Source organism: Procambarus clarkii, chromosome 10, assembly GCF_040958095.1.
Source record: "Procambarus clarkii isolate CNS0578487 chromosome 10, FALCON_Pclarkii_2.0, whole genome shotgun sequence".
NCBI lineage: Eukaryota > Metazoa > Arthropoda > Malacostraca > Decapoda > Cambaridae > Procambarus > Procambarus clarkii.
Window position 1 is genome coordinate 32,649,226 of NC_091159.1, and position 21,918 is coordinate 32,671,143.

General features: G+C 43.6%; 1 protein-coding gene across 1 annotated transcript in view; it reads right to left on the reverse strand.

The window, feature by feature from the left end:
- LOC138363279 (adhesive plaque matrix protein-like) overlaps positions 1-3,518 on the reverse strand; it is a 37,939-nt gene extending 34,421 nt beyond the window's left edge. Inside the window, exon 1 of the mRNA XM_069322290.1 lies at positions 3,371-3,518. Coding sequence (XP_069178391.1) covers positions 3,371-3,518 — 148 coding nt within the window. The remainder of the gene's footprint in view (positions 1-3,370) is intronic.
- Between the last annotated feature and the right edge of the window lie 18,400 nt (positions 3,519-21,918).

The following is a 21,918-nucleotide window of genomic DNA, read 5'->3' on the forward strand; positions in this document are numbered from 1 at the left end:
TATATATATATATATATATATATGTCGTACCTAGTAGCCAGAACGCACTTCTCAGCCTACTATGCAAGGCCCGATTTGCCTAATAAGCCAAGTTTTCCTGAATTAATATATTTTCTCTAATTTTTTTCTTATGAAATGATAAAGCTACCCATTTCATTACGTATGAGGTCAATTTTTTTTATTGGAGTTAAAATTAACGTAGATATATGACCGAACCTAACCAACCCTACCTAACCTAACCTAACCTATCTCTATAGGTTAGGTTAGGTTAGGTAGCAGAAAAAGTTAGGTTAGGTTAGGTTAGGTAGGTTAGGTAGTCGAAAAACTATTAATTCATGAAAACTTTGCTTATTAGGCAAATTGGGCCTTGCATAGTAGGCTGAGAAGTGCATTCTGGCTACAAGGTACGACATATATATATATATATATATATATATATATATATATATATATATATATATATATATATATATATATATATATATATATATATATATATATACATACACACACACACACACGAATTTGAGAATCCTCTGCTTCAAACCACTGAGTCACTTCATCGAGCATCCATCTCCTTCTTGTCTTGAAGCCCTTCGAGGACAATTATGCAGCATAAATATCCTTACTGTCTGGGTTTCCTCTTACTGAGGATCCGTCTCCTCGCTGATTGGTGCCTCGTGAGGAACACTGCAAATGTCACCACATTTCAAGTTTATCAGATCATCCATCATTGCCTTGAATGATATTTCGTCCATCAACTTTGATTAACTATCGGGATCTTCGTCCAAGATTTCTAATCTTTCTCTTTGTGTTAAGAAATGTATCCCCAGGCATCAATCTTTTATATTAGTGGGTTTAGCTTGGATGACATTTTGTCTTCCTCTGTGAGACAGATCTTCCTTTTTTGGATAGGAGTGAAAAAAAACCGTGGCTTGTGTAGGAATTTACTGCGATGAAAGATGGTGATCAATGGACAATACGCTGTCTCCCTGTGTTTACAGGGCGTGCAAAAGTAACACGTTATCACTGAACTAGTAAATAGTAAGACACACACAACTAGCACACAGTCAAACGTACTAGTATGAACACATGCAACTGCTCGTGTAACGGCGCAAACAGAAAAGCAAACACATGAGCAGGCAAAACGTATTCAAGCAGACATTCAGATAAAATGCAAGCAAACACTGAAGTATATAGAAAAGCTAGTAAGTATTCTTCACTCCCAAACACCTGCAAACATTCACGCTTAAACAAAATGCAAAAGCACACTCCCAAATACACACAAACTCTCATACCCAAACCATGCAAAGACTCTCTCCTAAACACATGCAAACATTCCTTCCCAAACACCTACAAACACTCACCGTTAAACAAATGCACAAACACCCCTCCCAAACACATGCAAACTCTCACTCCCAAATACATGCAAACAATCTCTCCCAAACACTTGCAAGCACTCAGAAAAACATACAATTACCCAGGTAAACACACGAGCGTTGAGCAAACAAGTAAACGACCTGTAGTTGTGTTCCCGAGAATCTATATGGGAATAGGAATTTATGGAACGGCTTTCCTGTCGCTGTTATATCGACCAGCACCAGTTGGCCCACCTGGTGTGGCTATACCAGAGTGCCTCACTATCACCAGTTGGCCCAGCTGGTGAGACTATACCAGAGTGCTTCACTATCACCAGTTGGCCCAGCTGGTGTGGCTATACCAGAGTGCCTCACTATCACCAGTTGGCCCAGCTGGTGAGGCTATACCAGAGTGCTTCACTATCACCAGTTGGCCCAGCTGGTGTGGCTATACCAGAGTGCTTCACTATCACCAGTTGGCCCAGCTGGTGAGGCTATACCAGAGTGCTTCACTATCACCAGTTGGCCCAGCTGGTGTGGCTATACCAGAGTGCCTCACTATCACCAGTTGGCCCAGCTGGTGAGGCTATACCAGAGTGCTTCACTATCACCAGTTGGCCCAGCTGGTGTGGCTATACCAGAGTGCTTCACTATCACCAGTTGGCCCAGCTGGTGTGGCTATACCAGAGTGCTTCACTATCACCAGTTGGCCCAGCTGGTGTGGCTATACCAGAGTGCTTCACTATCACCAGTTGGCCCAGCTGGTGTGGCTATACCAGAGTGCTTCACTATCACCAGTTGGCCCAGCTGTTGTGGCTATACCAGAGTGCCTCACTATCACCAGTTGGCCCAGCTGGTGTGGCTATAACAGAGTGCTTCACTATCACCAGTTGGCCCAGCTGGTGTGGCTATACCAGAGTGCCTCACTATCACCAGTTGGCCCAGATGGTGTGGCTATACCAGAGTGCTTCACTATCACCAGTTGGCCCAGCTGGTGTGGCTATACCAGAGTGCTACTCATGCTACTCTAATAGGGGGGGGGGCTACTGCTGGAATGCCAACTCCTGGAAGTACCCTTTTAGTGTCACTCTCTCTAAGGGGCGTCCGGGCACTCAGCAACACATCTCACCCGGCGATACTAATGTTGCACTCATCTCGAGTACGCTCGTAACTCAACAGAATTGAGGACAGAAGGATTTTCTTGCACCTGCAATTCAAAATGTTGTCTGAGGGCCTTATCTGAGAGTAAGGAAATACTGTCTGTACGGCCCACTGTGTACGGCCCACTGTGTACGGCCCACTGTGTACGGCCCACTGTGTACGGCCCACTGTCAGAATGGTCCTTTGTCAGTACGGCCAATTGTCAGAATGGCCCTTTGTCTGTACGGCCAATTTTCAGTACGCCCCACTGTTAGTACGGCCAATTGTCAGTAAGCCCTACTGTCAGTACGGCCCATTGTCAGTACGGCCAATTGTCAGTACACCCCACAGTCAGTACGGCCCACTGTCAGTATGGCACACTGTCAGTATGGCACACTGTCAGTATGGCACACTGTCAGTATGGCACACTGTCAGTATGGCACACTGTCAGTATGGCACACTGTCAGTATGGCACACTGCCAAACTTTTTTTCCTTTTTTTTCTAACAGATTTTTGTTCATCATGCCTCAACTGTCAATTGATGATGTATGATGAAGTGGATGAATGTATAACGGACTCATAAGCTTGGTTCTCACAACCGCTTGGGGGGTTCAACCACTGGCTCCCAACTGCTGCATCTTTGCACAATTTACCTCACTGAAATTAGGCTCCGCATCTGGGCACCTGAGACTAACTCACTAGTCCCACTGCTTAATGCCACAGCTCACTTAAAAGACGCAAAGCCACTCTTACCTTTGGGCTTACTCTTGGACCAAACTGCTGTAGTGAGCGTAGTCTCTGGTGTCTGCCTCACAGCTGTTGATTCATGCACGGCACCTGGCAAGTAATTCGGGCCTAAACGCCTGTCGTACACATCGTCTTATCTTGCCACCCCGAGAAGTCGCTACGATAGATCACCACGGCTTCCTCTGCTGACTCCGCTAAAGTTGTCTCACTTTCCTTGGTTAAAGATCGTGAACATGCCAGAGGAGGACGAAGATCTGCGTCGTCCACTGGCATGTTCACGATCTTGAAGCAGTCGTCGTCTCTCACTCAGACGACTCAGACCACCAACAATGTGTCTGTTCCCACAGTCGTATCAAACCCTGTCTTGTCTCGTTGCTTATCTGGCAAAGCTTCCAACGTACCGTTTTTTTTATACCAGCTCCTGGGCTCCGCCACACTGTTGGCTGTCGTCACAATTCTTGGGTGGAACCTACTGACAGGGCAGCAGCAAGTAGACGTTTTTTTTTGCAGGGATATTCCTGGGCGGGCCTTAAGCCTCTGGCTGGCCCACTAAGTGTTGCTTGTTTCTGTTTTACTTGGGCGGAGTATGAGTATTTATGACTTGTATGGTCGCTTCAGTAAGATTTTGTCCCATGTGTTCAACAACTTCTGCTCTGTTGAATCTTACTTGAAATCTTAATGGGTTTGTAACTCTACACTGTGTCAGATAATGTCCCAGCGGTCTGTCGGGCATTTCTCCACAGTGCTGACATTTCCTCTCATCTTCCGGAACCTGTAAACCTATTTCCCATGCACATGGGTATCCAAGCCTGATGCGATGTAAGTGTACTTCTGTTGTACTACTGCTCCCTTTCATCAAACTAAGTGGTTCGTAGTTGGTTGAATTCTTGTACCAACCCGCAGATCCTGATGTTGCAACTGCTGTGTTGTGGTCAATGTACATCTTCTGCATTGCTCTGTTTCTAATTACTTTCTTAATCTGTGATAGACTCTGTGGTATGTAAATGTCTACATTTCTTCTCGTAGTTGCAAGTTTTGTAGCTTCATCTGCAATGTCATTTCCTATTATTCCCACAAGCAGGTAGATGAAACAGGACCAACAGGGGGCGGAACACAAGACAACATATACTATCTCTCTGGAATCTCGGGCATGAGTGAAGAGTCTTGGCAAATCTCCGACGCCGTCGTGCAAGACGTCACGATCCTGCTCGGCGCTGATTGTCTCACACAGGTAGCTTCTTTCCTGGTTGTCATGTTAACCTGGTGTCTTGAGTGTCTGGAAGATTCTTCGTTGCCTTCCACCAGGCCGGTAAATGTCATAGTTCCTTCTTAGTCCTTCTCGCCATATAATCGCTTCTGAACCCCACACAAACTCGTATCTAGCCTACTTATATTTTTTTCTAATCAAAGCATTCCGGTATAAACGAATAAAGAGCAAAAACAAGGGCAAATACGTGAGAACAATACTCAGGCAGGAGGAGCCCAATACTATCCTCCACCAGGAGTCATAACATACCTCTTTCCCCATGTTTTGAGAGTTGTTTTTACGTCGGTCAGCCTCGAAACAGGGTGCCAGCAATCATATTATCGTTTCCTCTGACACTGCGAATATCTCCCGTCCCCATCTCAACATCCTCGGCATCCACCAGTCGACTAAATGGGCTGTCTCATACCCCTGAGGGACCAACACTGGTGTCTGGGTTAGCGTTAACTTTCTCGCTTCAATCGGCTCGCGTCGGCAGCGGCGACCTCAGTCCAAGTCAGTCCCTGGCCGTCTGCGAGGAGTCCTGCTAAAGTTGTCACCACCTTGGCCACACTCTCGCACGATGTTCAGTGCCTTCCTGCCATGTTTCATAGTGCTAATATTATCAATACGGTTTAATGCTTTCACTGCGGTTTAATATTTCCACTGATGTTAATAACTTCAATAGTTGTTTAATACTTTCACTGCTGTTTAATACTTTCAGTGCTGTTTAATTCTTCAATTATTGTTTAATACTTTCACTGCTGTTTAATACTTTTAGATCTGTTTAATATTTTCCCTGCTTTTCAATACTTTCACTGCTGCTGTTTAATATTTCAACTGTTGTTTAATACTTTCACAACTGTTTAATACTTTCACCTCTTTTTAATATTTTCATTGCTTTTTAATACTGTTAATACTGTTACTTTTGTTTAATAGAGTTAATGCTCATTAATACTACAAATGCTATCAGTACTGTAAATACTTTTAATTACTTTTACTATTTAATACTTTTACTACTATTTAATAATTTTGCCACTGTTTAATAATTGTGCTAATGTTTAATATTGTTAATGCTGTTAATAATGTTTTTTTCACGATAAAAGTGTAAAGAATTCATAATTTGCAATTTACCTTTTTCTCCACGTTAAGTGAAATGCAAGTAGTGGTACCACTTAAGATTTTTGTAAGTGGCTGTTCTGTTTTGTGACGTCTGACCGTAGCCCAGTGCAGTGGTGTAGTACCAAGGTTTGGTGCAGTGAATTTGTGCAGTGATTTAGTGCAGTGATTTAGTGCAGTGACTTAGTGCAGTGGCTTGTGACAGTGACTTAGTGCAGTGGCTTGTAACAGTGACGTAGTGCTGTGGCTTGTGACAGTGACGTAGTACAGTGGCTTGTGACAGTGACTTAGTGCAGTGGCTTGTGACAGTGACGTAGTGCAGTGGCTTGTGACAGTGACGTAGTGCTGTGGCTTGTAACAGTGACGTAGTGCAGTGGCTTGTGACAGTGACTTAGTGCAGTGGCTTGTAACAGTGACTTAGTGCAGTGGCTTGTGACAGTGACGTAGTGCAGTGGCTTGTGACAGTGACGTAGTGCAGTGGCTTGTGACAGTGACTTAGTGCAGTGGCTTGTAACAGTGACGTAGTGCAGTGGCTTGTGACAGTGACGTAGTGCAGTGGCTTGTGACAGTGACGTAGTGCAGTGGCTTGTGACAGTGACTTAGTGCAGTGGCTTGTGACAGTGACGTAGTGCAGTGGCTTGTGACAGTGACGTAGTGCAGTGGCTTGTGACAGTGACGTAGTGCAGTGGCTTGTGACAGTGACGTAGTGCAGTGGCTTGTGACAGTGACGTAGTGCAGTGGCTTGTAACAGTGACGTAGTGCAGTGGCTTGTGACAGTGACGTAGTGCAGTGGCTTGTGACAGTGACGTAGTGCAGTGGCTTGTGACAGTGACGTAGTGCAGTGGCTTGTGACAGTGACTTAGTGCAGTGGCTTGTGACAGTGACGTAGTGCAGTGGCTTGTGACAGTGACTTATTTAAACCAAAGTCATGAATTTATTTAATACACAGAGAAAACTCACACTAACGTGATGCATCAATGAGGAAAATCAGCAGTAGCCGCGATGAGGTTTCGAACCCATGCGATGGGGTATTCTCTATGCGTTGGTTGTCTAGGGCGTGTGCCTGGGAATAGGTTCGAATCCTCATCGCGTCTCCTATGGAATTCCTTAATATATTTAATAGTCACCTAATATGGGTTTTGTGGCAAAAAAATATTGTGTATTTTAAATTTGTGTTTTACGTCTCTAATCATACACAGACATATAGATTCACACATTCATACTCGGTCATACACATTATTAGTTAAATTACAACAGGCTTTAAACTTAGAAATGGACTTATTCACTTACATTACATTTTTTACAAACTTACATTTACTTACATTTTTTTGTCTAAAAAGTTTTTTGTACATTTTTTTGTCTATTTTTTTCTATTTTTTGTCTATTTTTTGTACATTTTTTTTGTTTAAAAATTTTTTTTGTACATTTTTTGTCTAAAAAAATAAAAAAGTTTTTTAATTGCAAAATTATCACACAAGAATCCGCCAATGTGTGAGTCAAAACTCCAATTAACCTCAAACATTAATTTGTAAAATAATCCTGAAATAGTACCAGAATCCCAATTTAAATCAAGCCGATAGAACTATTTCATTAACATAAACCCAGAGAAAAATTTTAATCCTTTTTTTTCCAGCATGAAAGTTATATTGTGAAGTTCTGAGAATGAAATGCATTGTGTTTCGCCAACAATATCTGTACTAGAGGCGCTTCTGGGAACCACTATGGTTTATTAATTAACTGACAGGTACATATAACCTAATTACTGCATTGTTGATCTGATTTATTACCCTCGTCAGACCTTAACACTGGTTGAGAACATTTATAGATAATTAACAAGTTTCAGATAACAAAAATGTTACGGAGACGTTCGTCAGACAATGGAACAGTGAAAGTAACTTAATTTTTTTTCGAAGATGTTTAACGAGTAACAGTTGTTATTTGAGAACGTTTAAAGCTCTTTTTGGGGGCCCCCGCTGTCTGTACTTTTTGAGAAAGTTATTGAATATTTGTATCACTGGTCGCATTTGTGAGTATAAAGATAATATGTTCTCTTGACTATTACAATTTGTTCTCCTTCAGCTCATTTGAGGATATATTCATAAAATAATATATCCTTATTTGTAAAGTATAATTGTGCCTATACAACTGATTAATTGGTAAATATTGGTAAATAAATAATTTAGCAGGTTCCATAACCTCTTATAATGTTACCTCACACTCCACATAATGTTCAAATTGGTTCAAGGTTCCTTGAAATTCAAACCCTTGACAGGCGACCAAGGGATCGAATTTTGTAAATACCTGAAATATTCGATATTTTCAGCGGCCTCTTAAGAAGCAGGGACATGTACACCAAGAGGCATATCCCATTTATCGTTCTATATATACACTGAGAGTTTACATTAGTCCTGGACTATGTTCAGGAATAAAGTATACTTTATGGACTGGCAGTAGTTAGCTTTTGAAGCGGGCTTAATAGCCCTCCAGCAGATGATTGACCTTAAGCCCAAGAACGCATTGAGACCACCGCAGGGACACTCAGGCTCATTGTAACTCCTTACAGGAGACAACATTTCACTCTTTCACACCAAGTATTCTACCTCTAAAATGTTACAGCAAGACAAACTGGAACAAATTATCCGCTTATGGAATAGACGGGATCTCTGGGTTGTTTCAAGCGTAGGGTAGACATATCCACCCATCCTCATAAAAAAGTGATTCCATTCAGCCACCAAATCCTCTGTTTATGAATGAAAAAGGTTTTCACTCGACTCACCAACCCGTCCTCGACTCAAGTCCATTACATCCAGCGGTCGACCCCACAGACCCATTCACCAATGTTAACATCCTGTTCATTCAAAATGGGAATTTTCTCAAATATAAATTAATATTATATTATATTAACATATTGTGCATATATAGGCATAGGTTAGGTTAGGTGTTTAGGTTCTGTTGCGATTATTTGTATTTGTAGTACGTGGGTGAAGCTTTTATAGCGTTGTGGTTCGAACAAAATTCGTCACTTAAGCACTTGTTCCGGAAGTGTTCGAACGAAATCAGTTGTGAGTCGTGTGTCAGCCCGTCCTCCAAACAAAGACCCAAAAGTGATTCCATGCACCTTCCTAACCACCTGTTTATGAATGAAAAACAGTTTACACACAACCCGTCCTCGACTCAAGTCCATTACATTCAGCGGTCAACCCCACAGACGCATTCATAAATTTTAAAATACTGTTCATTCAAAACGGGAATTTTCTCAAGTATAAATTAATATTAAAATATATTAGCATATTGTGTATATATAGGCATAGTATAGGTTAGGTTAGGTGTTTAGGTTCTGTTGGCGATTATTTGTATTTGTAGTACGTGGGTGAAGCATTTATAGCTTTGTGATTCGAACAAAATTCGTCAGTGAAGCACTTGTTCCGGATATGTTCGAACGTCAGCAGTTGTGAGTCGTGTGTAAACCGCTTTTCATTCATAAACAGGGGGTTTGGCGGGTGCATGGAATCACTTTTGGATCTTTGTTTGGAGGACGGACTGTTACACACGACTCACAACTGATTTCGTTCGAACACTTCCGGAACAAGTGCTTCACTGACGAATTTTGTTTGAACCACAACGCTTTAAATGTTTCACCCACGTACTACAAATACCAGCCCGTCCTCCAAACAAAGACCCAAAAGTGATTCCATCCACCCGCCAAACCCCCTGCTTATGAATGAAAAACGATTTACACACGACTCACAACTGATGACTTCCGAACATTTCCGGAACAAGAGCTTCACTGACGAATTTTGTTCGAACCATAACCCTGTAAATGCTTCACCCACGTACTACAAATGCAAATAATCTCGGGCGCATTCGATCCCACAATCGTCGTCGCCCCTAAATCAACACAACAAATAATCTCCAACCGAACTTAAACACCTAACCTAACCTAACCTATGCCTATATAAGCACAATATGCTAATATATATAATATTAATTTATATTTGAGAAAATTCTTGTTTTGAATGAACAGCATGTTAAAATTTATGAATGCGTCTGTGTGGTCGACTGCTGGATGTAATGGACTTGAGTCGAGGACGGGTTGCGTGTGTAAACCGCTTTTCATTCATAAACTGGGGGTTTGGCGAGAGCATGGAATAACTTTTGGGTGTTTGTTTGGAGGACGGGCTGCGACTCCCAATTGATGGCATTCGAACATTTCTCGAAAAGTGTATCCTTACAACTTCCGTTCGAATCGCAATGCTTCGCTCACAGCCCGTCCTCCAAACAAAGATCCAAAAGTGATTCCATGCACCCGCCAAACCCCCAGTTTATGAATGAAAAGCGGTTTACACACGACTCACAACTGCTGACGTTCGAACATATCTGGAACAAGTGCTTCACTGACGAATTTTGTTCGAACCACAACGCTGTAAATGCTTCACCAACGTACTACAAATACAAATAATCGCCAACAGAACCTAAACACCTAACCTAACCTAACCTATGCCTATTTATACACAATATGTAAATATATTATAATATTAATTTATACTTGAGAAAATTCCCGTTTTGAATGAACAGCATGTTAAAATATATGAATGTGTCTGTGGGGTTGACCGCTGAATGTAATGGACTTGAGTCGAGGACGGGTTGTTCACTCACGTTCTACAAATAATAATCTCCAGTAGAACTTAAACACCTAACCTAGGCCTAAATTTGATCAACATGCTAATATTTTATAATATTATTTTACATTTGATGAAATTCCTATTTTGAATGAACACAGTATGTTAAAATTGATGAATGCGTCTGTAGGGTCGGCCGCTGGACGGAATAAAGTTAATCTGAGGAGGGTGTGTTAAGATACATGTATGAATGAGTTAGGGCGGATGTAAATAAGAGCTGCCTCGCATGGCCCAGTAGGTCGTCTGCAGTTTCCTTTATTCTAATTATCATATGCAGATAGTAAGTCAGAAACATGTGGCTGAAACTTAGACACATCCCACACCTCTGAAAATAAAAGAACCTTTGACGTTTCGGTCCGTCGTGGACCATTATCACACGGCTTGAAGATGGTGATCCAGGACGGACCGAAACGTCATCACTCTATATTTTGAGATGTGTGGGTTAGGTATCATGTGCTGTGTCACGATCCACCAGGGTTTACACAGCTCACGACATTTAGAAGTTTATCTTGAGACATCATCGTGTGACCACCATGGGTCTTCTGGTTTCCAAAATTTCCCGGTTCATTGAAGCACGAATAAAAAACGCTAGTGAGAATGAGGATATTCGGGATAATTGAATCTGCAAAAGGCAGCCATATTCAATGGCCAAATGCCTGTTAATACATCCAATTAACTCTCTGATTAAGAATAAGAAATACTCTACATATTACTTACAACTGATCTCGTTCTTTGAAGTTAGTTGACAGGGTGTGAGTGAAGTGCTTCTCATTCACATCCAACATAGGAATGGAACCCCTCTAAATGTTTCACCCACGTACTGCAAATATAAATAACTGTCAACATAACCAAGCCACTAAATACACTTGGGCTGGCAGACTGGCCATCGACCTGGAAGATGTTTTAACCACTAAAAACTGACTGTTGACCTGAGACATTCTAAACACTGTTAACTAGCAAATGGTTACTGTTTTTAAGATATTTCATCAACTTAGTACAGAGCAACTGTCATTAATCTGGGAGACATTCAAAATGCTAAGGACTCCTTTCCTTACTCTCTCCCACGATGCTCTTCTTCCATCAAATTAAGATATAAAAACCGTGAAGACGCAGAATAGAAAACCCAGAAATTATGAATGGGTCGAGCTCCTTACAAGAAAAGGGTGCAGAGCTGCTTTCAAGAAAAAGCTGCAAAAATATAACAAAACATGGTTGCCTTTTAAGAAAATGCGAATACTCGTAAAAGAAAATGACTTGCAGGCTCATAAAGGAAACTTGGAGACCCATATTCTTGTCCCTTGGATGATAACGTTTATAAAAGAAAGCCCTGAAAACCTGCAACAGAAAACGGGTGGAGCAATAAACAAAATCTTGTTTTTTTTCTGTTCGTGAGGCAAGACGTCACTGTACACTTTACTGATGGAGCTGCGAAGGGGTGGCCGTGTTTTGGTGGGGCTCCTCAGTACTGAACTAGTGGTTGGGCGAGGCGCCTGCTAAGTTACGATGGGGTCGTATCGGCCTCCGTTGACACGGACGACGTCGGCAGGTCTGGAATTTACCGTGACGGTGGACCATCTCTTGGTTTGAATTGCACTGGTGGACGTCCTTGGTGTGCCGTCGTCTAACCTGATGGGCATTTAGCTGCTTCTCGGCAAGCGTGCCGTGGTTAAGTTTCGCCACCAGGCTGCCTTTCAGGCGTTCCTCGGTCGGTATGAAGGGCGTGCTTTTCCTTTTCCTGGGGAGGGGGGAAGGCCGGGACCCCGGTGAATCTCAGCGTGACCTTGACGTACGTGGTGGTGCGTGGCGCACTGTTTGAGTTCCAGGATGGTTTGACCAAGTGTTTCGAGAGTTTTGGGAAAGTTTTGGGTGGTTTGGTGGATGTGCCAGTCTGTAGTTCCGCCTGAAGTGCCGGTCCCCGCGGCCTGTGCGGAGCCGGTGACGGCCGCTGTGACTTCCGGGGCTGTTGCTGTGCCGGCGAGAGGGGTGATGGGGGCGTCATCTGGGCTTTGTGCGGTGGAGTGTTCCGGTGGAAGTCCACGCTGTCTCTGACCCTGTGGAGATGGTCCCAGGTCCCCTGGAGGCGTCCTTGTTTGTGGCTGCTCCGGATCCTGTTGTGGCGGGGGTCCCGGTGGGAGTCCTCGCTGTGCCTGCCTCTGTGGGGGTAGCCCTGGCTCCCTGGGTTGCATCCGCGTCTGATGTGGTGCACGTTCCCGGTGTGATTGCTGTTCCTGTGGTACCTGTGGCGATGGGGGCTTCCGACTTGTCTCGTGCGGCGGCTGCAGCGGCTCAACCAATATTCCTCTCCTCAGAGGATTATACCCTCATCTCTGGTAATTTCGAAATCTTCAAAATCTGTCTAGTTTATTGCCACCTTTCTTAGTTCAAAGACTTCTCGTTCTGTTGTGAAGTTCTAATTGAATTTCTTGCTGGGTTCTTCGTGCATCTCCTTGTCATTCTCTGTGTGACTGTCCTCACCCGTTCTCAATTTCACCACCTGCTCTCTCGCTGTTGTTTTTCTCCAGATGTGGTTGTAAAGCAGTTTTGGTTCGGTCTTGGTGTTTGTTGCTATGCATTTTTATACTGTCTCTGCTTCTCGTCTCATACTGAGGAACTCATTCCTGGCCCTCTGGTATCTAACTCTGATCTCTAGTATTCTGTCATTTGTATAGTTCTTTCACGTCCTTGTATTTAATTGCCTTGCTACCTGCTCGCACGATTTAACCATGACTTCCTCTTTTGCTTTTCATTTTTTTCCTATTTGGTCCAGGATAAACTAGCTTAGTTATGGTGTGATGTGGTTCTGTTGTAGGGAAGGGAAGGGAATTTTCATGGGAAAGCGCCCAGCCATTACGACTATATTGCACAGAGAAGGGATCAGGATAAGGATTTGGGATGGGACGGGGGAAAGGAATGGTACCCGCAACCACTTGTACTGTTGGGGATTGAACGCCGACCTGCATGAAGCGAGACGGTCGCTCTACCGTCCAACCAAAGTGGTTCTATTGTGGATAGCGCTAAATAAATAGTGGAGGAAGCTGGCTTAATAGTGGAGGCAGCTGGCTTATTAGTGGAGGTAGCTGGTTTAGTAGTGGAGGTAGCTGACTTATTAGTGGAGGTAGCTGGCTTAGTAGTGGAGGTAGCTGCATGGCTTACTAGTGGATGTAGCTGGCTTAGTAGTGGAGGTAGCTGGTTTTTTATTGGAGGTAGCTGGCTTGTTAGTGTAGGTATCTAGCTTATTAATGGACGTAGTGTCAAGCACTCTCTAAGTGCTTGACGTAGTGTCAAGCTGGCTTTGTTTTGCAGTGAGCTGGCATAGAAGTGGATGGAGCTGGTTTAGAAGTGGAGGGAACTGGAATAGTAGTGGAAGGAACTAACTGAGTAGTGGATAGAGCTGGTTTAAAAGTGGAGAGAGCAAAATGTATTGTGCATGACGTTGGCTTAGTATTTGAGGGAGCTTAGTAGCGGAGGGAATTAGCTTAGTAGTGGAAAGAGATGGCTTAGTAGTTGAGAGAGCTGGCTTAGTAGTTGAGAGAGCTGACTTAGTAGTTGAGAGAACTGGCTTAGTAGTTAAGAGAGCTGGCTTAGTAGTTGAGAGAGCTGGCTTAGTAGTTGAGAGAGCTGGCTTAGTAGTTGAGAGAGCTGGCTTAGTAGTTGAGAGAGCTGGCTTAGTAGTTGAGAGAGCTGGCTTAATAGTTGGCAGAGCTGGTTTGGTAGTTGACAGAGCTGGCTTAGTAGTTGAGAGACTTGGCTTAGTGGAAGAGGGACCTGACTCAGTAACCAAGGCTTATAGTGACGAGTAAACACGCGTATGCCCAGTACATAAAAAAAATTACAATGCAAGTACCTCTAGATAGTCTTGGGGGATGCGTGGCACCAACCAGAGCCAGGTTGTGAGAGGAAGGAGGAGGAGGAGCGAGCTCTGCTTGCTATGGAAATTAAAAAAATCTTTATCCTAGAAACAAAAAATTGAGTTGTCCAAAGTTTGGCAGACAAAACTCCACCGAGATCCTTAAGAAGTCGAATGGGAGAAGGAAAGATGTACGTAAATTTCGATACTATTTCCGGCCCTGACAGTAGAAATCGCTGGATTGTCGTGTTTGGTGGTTGGTGGTAGTGGAGGTGTTCGTTATCGTGCTGGTGGTGGTGGTGGTGTCCCTTGTCGTGCTGGTAGTGGTGGTGTCCCTTGTCGTGCTGGTAGTGGTGGTGGTGTCCCTTGTCGTGCTGGTAGTGGTGGTGGTGTCCCTTGTCGTGCTGGTAGTGGTGGTGTCCCTTGTCGTGCTGGTGGTGGTGGTGTCCCTTGTCGTGCTGGTAGTGGTGGTGTCCCTTGTCGTGCTGGTAGTGGTGGTGGTGTCCCTTGTCGTGCTGGTAGTGGTGGTGTCCCTTGTCGTGCTGGTGGTGGTGGTGTCCCTTGTCGTGCTGGTAGTGGTGGTGGTGGTGTCCCTTGTCGTGCTGGTAGTGGTGGTGTCCCTTGTCGTGCTGGTAGTGGTGGTGTCCCTTGTCGTGCTGGTAGTGGTGGTGGTGTCCCTTGTCGTGCTGGTAGTGGTGGTGTCCCTTGTCGTGCTGGTAGTGGTGGTGTCCTTTGTCGTGCTGGTAGTGGTGGTGTCCCTTGTCGTGCTGGTAGTGGTGGTGGTGTCCCTTGTCGTGCTGGTAGTGGTGGTGTCCCTTGTCGTGCTGGTGGTGGTGGTGTCCCTTGTCGTGCTGGTAGTGGTGGTGTCCCTTGTCGTGCTGGTGGTGGTGGTGTCCCTTGTCGTGCTGGTAGTGGTGGTGTCCTTTGTCGTGCTGGTGGTGGTGGTGTCCCTTGTCGTGCTGGTAGTGGTGGTGGTGTCCCTTGTCGTGCTGGTAGTGGTGGTGTCCCTTGTCGTGCTGGTAGTGGTGGTGTCCCTTGTCGTGCTGGTAGTGGTGGTGTCCCTTGTCGTGCTGGTGGTGGTGGTGTCCCTTGTCGTGCTGGTGGTGGTGGTGTCCCTTGTCGTGCTGCTGGTGGTGGTGGTGTCCCTTGTCGTGCTGGTGGTGGTGGTGGTGTCCCTTGTCGTGCTGGTAGTGGTGGTGTCCCTTGTCGTGCTGGTGGTGGTGTCCCTTGTCGTGCTGGTAGTGGTGGTGTCCCTTGTCGTGCTGGTAGTGGTGGTGTCCCTTGTCGTGCTGGTAGTGGTGGTGTCCCTTGTCGTGCTGGTAGTGGTGGTGTCCCTTGTCGTGCTGGTGGTGGTGGTGTCCCTTGTCGTGCTGGTGGTGGTGGTGTCCCTTGTCGTGCTGGTGGTGGTGGTGGTGTCCCTTGTCGTGCTGGTGGTGGTGGTGGTGTCCCTTGTCGTGCTGGTAGTGGTGGTGTCCCTTGTCGTGCTGGTGCTGGTGGTGGTGATGGTGGTGGTGGAGATGTGCGTTGTCGTGCTGGTGGTGTTTATAATGATGGCGATGGTGGAGATGGTCGTGGTGGTGCTGATGCTGGTGGTGGTGGTGCTGATGGTGCTGCTGCAGCTGCTGGTGATAGTAATGGTGCTGATGCTGGTGGTGGTGGAAGTGGTGGTGGTGGTGTTGGTGGTAGTGAAGATTGTAGTGGTGATGGTTGTGGTGATGGTTATCGTGGTGATAGTTATGGTGGTGGTGGTGTTGCTGATAATGGTGGTGGTGGTTGTGGTAGTTGTGGTGGTGATGATGCTGATGGTAGATACTGGTGATAGTGGCAGTGATAGTAGTAGTGCTGATGCTGCTGGTGGTTGTGGTGATAGTAATGGTGCTGATGCTGGTGATGGTTAAAGTGGTGGTGGTGGTGGTGGTTGTAGTGGTGATGGTTGTGGTGATGGTGGTGGGTAGTGATAGTAGTGTAGTTATGATGGTGGTGGTGTTGATGGTGGTGGTGTTGATGGTGGTGGTGTTGATGGTGGTGGTGTTGATGGTGGTGGTGTTGATGGTGGTGGTGGTGGTGGTGTTGATGCTGGTGCTGGTGATGGTGGTGGTGTTGATGGTGGTGGTGTTGATGCTGGTGCTGGTGCTGGTGATGGTGGTGGAGCTGGTCATGATAATTACTCTGCTTTAAATTAAAATTTCAACACGCAGCAATTACGTACCTCTTTACTATGTTTCATCTATCTGTCTGTCTGTCTATCTGTCTGTCTGTCTGTCTCTCTCTCTCTCTCTCTTTCTGTATCTCTCTCTCTCTCTCTCTCTCTCTCTCTCTCTCTCTCTCTCTCTCTCTCTCTCTCTCTCTCTCTCTCTCTCTCTCTCTCTCTCTCTCTCTCTCTCTCTCAGTTCCTCCTGAACATTTCATAATTTTTCTAACCTCCCTTCCAAGAAATTTGTGAATAAGCATCTTTCTTATTCCGATAATGGAATGCAGAGTGGTCAACCAAGCCTTTGAGGCGACCTATTGAATATGACAAAGGGGTAACGCTGCGTAGAATTGGGGTAAGGCTGCCACAATATTCCTTGAATTGTTCACTTCTTTGAGACATCATGAATATCCGATCACATTCCTTTCCTCAATTCGTAAACATTATCTGGGTCCACTAGGGAATTTTGTCTCTCAGTTGAACCACAGAAAACTGCCTTTTTTGGATTGAGGGGGGTCGAGCGGTGGAGTTTCATTCATTTCTACTATAGTTTTTCTATTAAACAAATTATTTAAAATAGGGAAGGTAGTACCACCTTTAGCTGGAAGAAGGGGACCCTTAGCCTCGGAAGAAACCACACATAACGCATTAGAGGGAATGTTTAGGTCCCCTCTAATACAGTTTCTGTGTGCTTTTCTCCTACCACCCCTTCCTTTGTGTTTTTCCTTTATTATATACTAGCAGTACCCGGCCACAGCAACCTTCCCTGTCCCCCAGTCCTCCCCACCATTTCCCCCTCACCCGTCTCCTCGGCCTCCCAACCATTCCTTACTCCACCGTCCCCTCGTCCTCCCCACTCCACCATCCCCTCTTCCTTCCCACCATGCCCCACTCCCCTATCCCTTTGTCCTCACTACCATTCTCCATTCCCCCATCCCCTAGTCCCCACCATCCCAAACTCCCGCGTCCCCTCGTCCTTCCCCACCATTATCCCCTCCCTTGTCCCCTCGTCGTCTCCACCATCTCTCATTTCCATCCCCTCGTCATCCCCACCATTCCCCACTCCCTCGTCCGATGCATCAAGTGATCTGATGTTTCCGTCACTGAAATATAAGAAAAACAGTTAAACAATTAAATGAAAATATGAAAAATTAAAAAATAAACTATACTCTAGAAATGAACGCTATGGTAAACAACACAGCTCAATACCAATGCAATTCACACAAAATAATTAAATCAAAATGAAAATAAATCAAAATCTATGAAAATTCAATTTATCAATGCAATCAGAAACATTGAAATGGAATTGTAACTTATTTAGTATAGCTTGTGTGTTGCTTTTACATATAATAGATGGCGCTGTTTTTCAAGACAATAATATTTTTACCTGTCACAGGTGTGGCATCTATACTTATACTTACGAAATGAACAATATGGAAAACAGCACAGCTCAATTTCAACACAATGTTACACAAAATATTTAAACAAAAATCAAAGAAATCGAAATCTATGAAAATAAAATTTATCACGAATCACGAATTTATCACGAATCGGAATTCGGGACATATTTAGTATAGCGTGCATGTTGCTATTATGTGCAACTGATGATTTGAACATTCAGTGAAAGCCGGATCGTGTATTCCTGCTGAATCACTCAGGAATTCAAGTAGGATATCTCTTACAAGATCGTGCGATGCATGGGAGGAGGAAAGGAAGGATGGACGTAGTGCAATCTGGGAGGCTTTGCGGACACCAAGGCCGCCGAGTCTTACGGGGAGGGTTACTTGCTCCCACTGAGAGTCGTCCAATGGCAGGTTCAGGACTTTCACCAGCATGGACCTCAGAAGGGTGTCATACACATTTAATTTAGGGCTGCTGTAGGATGGAGAACATCTCAGAAAGTAGGTCAACTTAGGGAGAGATAGGCATCTTGTGAGGAGGAAGAGAGTATCATGGGCATCAATCTTGTCAGTCCTGTCAATCATTCTTTTTAAATCAGTGATTTTTGCATCCAGGACCTCCTCGATTGCTTGTTAGCCAATGGAGGCACCCAGGAGGGTGCAGTGCGGTGACTCTACAACAAGAATGTCTGGAATTTTTTTTTATTTAACCAATGATGTCTGGGTTGCGGGAGATTATTTCACATTTGGATGCACTGAGAATGAGGCCCAAGGCTGCTAATTGCTCCTGGATTTTCCTTATATCCTTCAAAATGGTTTTCGGGGGTTCCAGCGAGAGTGTCATCATCCAGGTACCAGATGTTTAGCTCGCTTGTCAGACTATCAGTGACCTCTTTGATAGCTAAGCAGAAAAAAAGAAGGCTAAGGGGTCACCTTGTTGGACACCTTCACAAGAGTCTATTTCATGCTCCCCAAAAAGAAACTTAGAGTCCCCACTATAACACGATCGGATGAATGGGTAAAGCGGACGGAAATGGTTGTGTACAGCTCTGAGGACAGCGTCTCTTCTGACTTGATTGAAGGCATTTTAACGTCAAGCTTTACTAGTGCCTACTGGTCCGGGAGATCAGCAAAGTAAGCCCGTGTTGCATGTGCTGCAGCTTCACAGCCTAGGGGGATACCAAACCCTAGCTGATTCAGTCTCAGCAACGTGGCTGCTTCCTGGCTCATAGATCTCACTGCAGCCTTAGCTACAAGGCGTCGGAGGGTGTTGCTAACGGCAATGGGCCTGATACCCCTATCCTTCTTCTTTAGAGCACAGAGTTTTGTTCCATGAAAGACAGGCCTGATGTCCTCAGGGATGCCACCTGCCAAACACATGTTGGAGAATCTGGTAAGTTCCACTAGAAGGTCTTTGCAGCATCTCCAAGCACAGGGTTCAGCATTTGTTGGATGTGCTGGGGTCATAGGCCTGTAAAGCCCCCGCTGAACCTGTTGGGAAAGATATGGCTGCTCTGTACACCTCAGATTCTCTAACGGTCAAGGGTTCCATGCCAGTATTATTTTCCTGAGGATCCCTGCTGCTGTCTGGGGCTCTGGGTGGGTGTTTGTCTTGTAGAGCCTGTGCTGTCGTGGCGTTCCTGGGGGTAATATTGTCATCGCTGATTATGATTATGATGGCACCTGTAGTATTGCCCTCTTCTATTTTCCTGGTGATCTGTGCTCTCATTTTATAATTCTCTGGTGAGTTATTGTTGGTCGACCTTCGGCTGGAGTTCTTGGCACGAGGGGGAGGCGGACCAGGTTGTCTGCTCTGGGGAATTCATTAATAGCCCTGATTACTGAGGTTGCTAATGACTTGTGTTAATGTGCAAATGTGCTAATGAATCCACATGTTCTAATGTGCTAATGAATCCACATGTTCTAATGTGCTAATGACTTGTGTTTATATATATATATATATATATATATATATATATATATATATATATATATATATATATATATATATATATATATATATATATATATATATATATATATATATATATATATATATATATATATATATATTATTAAATATGACCGAAAAAGTAAGATTAATAATTCTAACACGAATTTTCTCAATCTTTCGTACATTACGCTTCACTGTTCGAGGTAAATCAAAAATCAATTCTCCAAAATTCATTTTATTTCTAGTCTGACGCGACACGGGCGCGTTTCGTAAAACTTATTACATTTTCAAAGACTTTAGTTCACAAATACACAACTGAATAGAACTTACGTATCTCCGATTTTATATCTACATTTGAGTGAGGTGGAAGGGGTGATGTGGCATTAACACAAGACAGAACAAAATGTGGTATTAATAGGGTATTAATTTCATCAACACAAGACAGAACAAGAGTATTAATAGGGTATTAATTTCATCAACACAAGACAGAACACGAAGCAATGGATATTGAATAGAAGTGTTTGTAGAAAGCCTATTGGTCCATATTTCTTGATGCTTCTATATTGGAGCGGAGTCTTGAGGTGGGTAGAATATAGTTGTGCAATAATTGGCTGTTGATTGCTGGTGTTGACTTCTTGATGTGTAGTGCCTCGCAAACGTCAAGCCGCCTGCTATCGCTGTATCTATCGATGATTTCTGTGTTGTTTACTAGGATTTCTCTGGCGATGGTTTGGTTGTGGGAAGAGATTATATGTTCCTTAATGGAGCCCTGTTGCTTATGCATCGTTAAACGCCTAGAAAGAGACGTTGTTGTCTTGCCTATATACTGGTTTTTTTGGAGCTTACAGTCCCCAAGTGGGCATTTGAAGGCATAGACGACGTTAGTCTCTTTTAAAGCGTTCTGTTTTGTGTCTGGAGAGTTTCTCATGAGTAGGCTGGCCGTTTTTCTGGTTTTATAGTAAATCGTCAGTTGTATCCTCTGATTTTTGTCTGTAGGGATAACGTTTCTATTAACAATATCTTTCAGGACCCTTTCCTCCGTTTTATGAGCTGTGGAAAAGAAGTTCCTTTAAAATAGTCTAATAGGGGGTATAGGTGTTGTGTTAGTTGTCTCTTCAGAGGTTGCATGGCTTTTCACTTTCCTTCTTATGATGTCTTCGACGAAACCATTGGAGAAGCCGTTATTGACTAGGACCTGCCTTACCCTAGCCTTGTCCTAGTCAATAACGGCTAACGGCTACTATGCAATCGGGCCTTGCATAGTAGGCTGAGAAGTGCGTTCTGGCTACTAGGTACGACATATATATATATATATATATATATATATATATATATATATATATATATATATATATATATATATATATATATATATATATATATATATATATATATATATATATATATATGTATGTGTGTGCGAACAAGCCTGAATGGTCCCCAGGACTATATACGACTGAAAACTCACACCCCAGAAGTGACTCGAACCCATACTCCCAGGAGCAACGCAACTGGTAATTACAGGGTGCCTTAATCCGCTTGACCATCACGACCGGACAAATGCTATGCCCAAGATTATCATCCGATTGCCGGCGGGGAAGTGATTCATATAGCTTCGGCTATCACTTCCTTTTGTCTGGTCGTGATGGTCAAGCGGATTAAGGCACCCTGTAGTAACCAGTTGCGTTTCTCCTGGGAGTATGGGTTCGAGTCACTTCTGGGGTATGAGTTTTCAGTCATATATATATATATATATATATATATATATATATATATATATATATATATATATATATATATATATATATATATATATATATATATATATATATATATTAGTAGCAGTCTTTCCTGTAGACATATATTATTAAATATGACCGAAAAAGTAAGATTAATAATTCTAACACGAATTTTCTCAATATTTCTTATATTTCTTTTCACTGTTGATGGTAAATGAAAAATCAATTCACCAAAATTCATTTTTATTTCTAGTCTGACGCGGCACTTGAACGCGTTTCGTAATAACTTATTACATTTACAAAGACTTTAGTTTACACACACACACAACTATAACTAAACAAAGTTTAAACAGCATCGATTTTATACCTGCATTTGGGTGAGGTGATGTTACAACAGTTACCAACTGTTGTAACATATCACCTCACCCAAATGCAGGTATAAAATCGAAGCTGTTTAAACTCTGTTTAGTTATAGTTGTGTGTGTGTTAAGTAAAGTCTTT